Source organism: Pseudomyrmex gracilis, unplaced genomic scaffold (assembly GCF_002006095.1).
Source record: "Pseudomyrmex gracilis isolate BER0280 unplaced genomic scaffold, ASM200609v1 scaffold_412, whole genome shotgun sequence".
Classification (NCBI taxonomy): Eukaryota; Metazoa; Arthropoda; class Insecta; order Hymenoptera; family Formicidae; genus Pseudomyrmex; species Pseudomyrmex gracilis.
In genome coordinates, this window is record NW_018020996.1 from 71,607 (window position 1) to 75,032 (window position 3,426).

At 36.5% G+C, this 3,426-nt stretch overlaps 1 protein-coding gene across 1 annotated transcript in view; it reads right to left on the minus strand.

Moving 5' to 3' along the window:
* LOC109860562 (IDLSRF-like peptide) overlaps nt 1–2,874 on the minus strand; it is a 9,544-nt gene extending 6,670 nt beyond the window's left edge. The window contains exons 1-2 of the mRNA XM_020439738.1: nt 2,804–2,874; nt 1,721–2,702 (exon numbers count right to left, since the gene is read on the minus strand). Of these exons, the coding sequence (XP_020295327.1) occupies nt 1,721–1,853 (133 nt within the window). The 5' untranslated portion in view covers nt 1,854–2,702; nt 2,804–2,874. The remainder of the gene's footprint in view (nt 1–1,720; nt 2,703–2,803) is intronic.
* Nucleotides 2,875–3,426: the final 552 nt, after the last annotated feature.

Here is a 3,426-nt window from a genome sequence, read left to right on the forward strand (position 1 = left end):
TTTTTTTTTTTTTTTTTTTTAATCTCTAAAGTACCCTTGCGAAAAAGAACTAACTGGCAGTAATATATTGCGGGGGTGGTAGGAAAAAATTACTGGCATTCTGTGTAATCGCCACCGGTAATATTCTCATTGATTCCTGTAATACTTAATAATATTCTTATGTGATTGTCAGAGTAATATTTATATTGTTTACTGAGAAAAAGTATAAAATATTTTTATATAATATTTATATTATATTATAATATTATAATATTATAATGTTTGTATTATTTACTGAGAGAAAATATAAAAAATGACAGAACCGCTCGCAATGTAAATTACAAATAAGCAAATAATAAATAAGGTCAAATCGAGCAATAGAAAGATGTTAATGTAATAAAATAAATAAATTTAATGATCACGCTTTTTAACATATAATTAAGAAATATTTCGACTCTAACTTGAGTCTTCTTCGGTCAAAAATATACGCGGTATACATTAACAGATGTCAAAAGATCAAAAGAAGTCAATGTCTACACCGAAAAAATTATATTCTTGTAAGTAGAAGATTTGATACTTAAAAAATCTTCTTCAAGATTTTAGATGATATTCTTCCGAAATTAAGAATATATTCTTTATTTAAGAATATATTCTTAATTTAAGAACATAGTCTTTTTCGATAGTGAGATATATATGTTTTTCTACAGAGGCTTTTTATATTCTAATCAGTATATATTCTTATCAATATTACTATTTAGAGGATTTTCCTCTTAAAATAAGAAACTCTTCTTGGCGCCTATTTTAGTATAAAATATACTTAAAGTAGGATATCCTCAAAACAAGAATACAATTTTTTCGGTGTAAAAGCAATTATATTACCGACTTTTTTTATTTGTATATGTAATCGGCAGTTCTTTTTCGTAAAGGGTAAAAGCTTCGTAATTTCGTTGTTTTCGTCAAACAGAACAATTGACGTGCAATAACCACCAGAGAGAAAGACGTTGATTAAGTACGTGTGTGTGTGTGTGTAATTGACATATTTCTCTCTATAGACGTATATCTTTGTGGACACAATATTTTTATTTCTTCAACCGAAATTTCGCAATCGCGTGAGACAATGACCGACTAAAAATGTATATATTCGTGCGTAATAGTATTTTCAAATTTTTCCACATTTTTCCAATAATCTTTCTCCAAGATTCAAACGATCTAATCGTTTCAGTAGTACACATCGTGTTTGAGCGGACAAGACCGCGGGGTGCAAGTTTACGCATCTTGCAAACTTACTTCGCACTTAACATATGTTTTATATAAAACCTACGAACGTCAGTTTCAATATACATATATATATATATATATATAAACAGTTGAAATTATTGTTATTAAAAAACTGAGATTTGCCCGAGATATAAAAATATATTTTTCATGCAAGTACACAAGTGCAAAATCACATCTGAGCATCATCGGATTTCAATTGACTGCACGTCGCGATGAAATTTTTTCACTTCGAATTTATTTCATTGTGTCAGAATATTCGAATACGCAGAATATATACATATATTGCGGATGCAAACTGAAATATATAGCACATTTATAGATAAAAAAATCGTGCACACACTTTCTCGAAAGTGCGAACGCGTTTGCGAAAACTTTTTGCAAATTCGTTGCGATTGTCCATAAGCGTTGTTCTAGGTTTTTTTTTTTTTTTATTTTTTTTCGATTGTAATTTCTAATCACTTACCCGAACGTTTCGAGTAAACGTGACTGTAGAAACGACTGAGATCGGGCATCGCCATGACGGCGCGCGGAAAAGCGGCGCAAGCCGTCAGGGCGATGCCAAGTGCAACCGCACCGTTGCAGAACCTCCGAACCATCCTCTTCTTCTTCTTCTTCTGTTAATGTGTTAACGGCGTTTACAAATAAACGCGGATAATGTATATTATCTCGCGGTGACTCTCGTCCGATAAAAAAAAATTTTCTACTTCTTCCTTTTGCAAGTCTTCTCTCGAAAGAATCCTGAAATGTTCTTTCCTCGTGAGCGCGCGCACCAATCCGGTGATTTATAATATACACAGTCACGCTTGTCCCGCTGGCACCACCGAAGTTCGAATAACTTCTCGAGGGTGGATTCGCGCTCCAGGAAGGTTCCTCGCCCCGAGAAGAGCGCCTACGCTCGTATGCGAGATACGTGGGTGTGAATGTTACGGCAGAGGGGCGCTCCCACCACGCACACACACACACACACACGTTCGTCCTTACGTCCTCGAGTCTCTTTCTGTGACGGTTCTTTTTCTCCCGTTTCGCGCTCACCCCCGGTTTCTCTTTTTATTTTTCTTCTTTCTTTTTCTCTTTCACCTAGGAATCTACCCTGTCGCCCAGTCGTTTTGCTCTCGCTCAGCCTCTTTTTTTCTTTTTGCCCGTAAGAAGAGAACCTTTGTGTGTCTTCTAGCTAGCAAGCGCGTGACAGCGGGTGCACAACCACACTGCGAACACCACCTGTGCTGAGCCGCCGGAACATCACCTGCGACAAGCCGGTTGACGGTAGGGGGATGCCGGTCAACCAATAAGCGCTCACGGCTCACGGCGGATACGACCAATCGAGAAACGCGAGATCGCGAGTTCACCCTGGAACACCCACGCTCGCTGTTGCGCCCAGTCGCATCGATTTCAACCCCCGTCGGTCAGCAGTGTAACAGGATACGGAGATACGCGACGCAAAGGTCCTGTAAAAAAAAATTGCGATATAAGTCAAAGAAGAGTCTCGCATTCCCAGTTTTTGTATATATATATATAGCTTTTGTTCATCGATTGTTAAAGTTCTCACACAATCTGACGTTGTCTGTCTCTGGCGATAGATTTTCTTTTCTTCTAAAACTTCAAAGCTCTTCAAAGCTTCCTCGTTTCGCTCAGATTTCTGTGAAACGATATTACGTCACTGTCCGTACGAGCAATTTTTGTTTGTTGACACAAGATACTTGTGTTTATACGAGCAACAAAATGTCATTTTAACGATTTTAAAACAACAGTTCCAGTCGTTTATCCGGAGGGTTGAATCTTTGCGAGTCACCCACAACGTTCTCGAATATCGCATATGATGAACGCTCGAACGGCGCGCGCTCACTTGAACGATTTGGGGAGATTTCGTCTTGAGAGAGAGATTCTATCGCGAAACACAATAAAAAATTTATTAACAGTCGTTGTGGACAACCACCGAGTAAGACTTATGCATGATATATAACATTGCGATATCGATTGCTTTCAATTGTACATATATATATATATATATATATATATATATATACGTACATATACAAATTAATGGAGCAAGATATCACAACTTTGCGATATCATCAAAAATGTTAAAAGAGCTCCCGGTAAAAAATTTTTCATATATACATATGCAATTATACAATTATAATATATGTAAGTATATATAATAATACAATT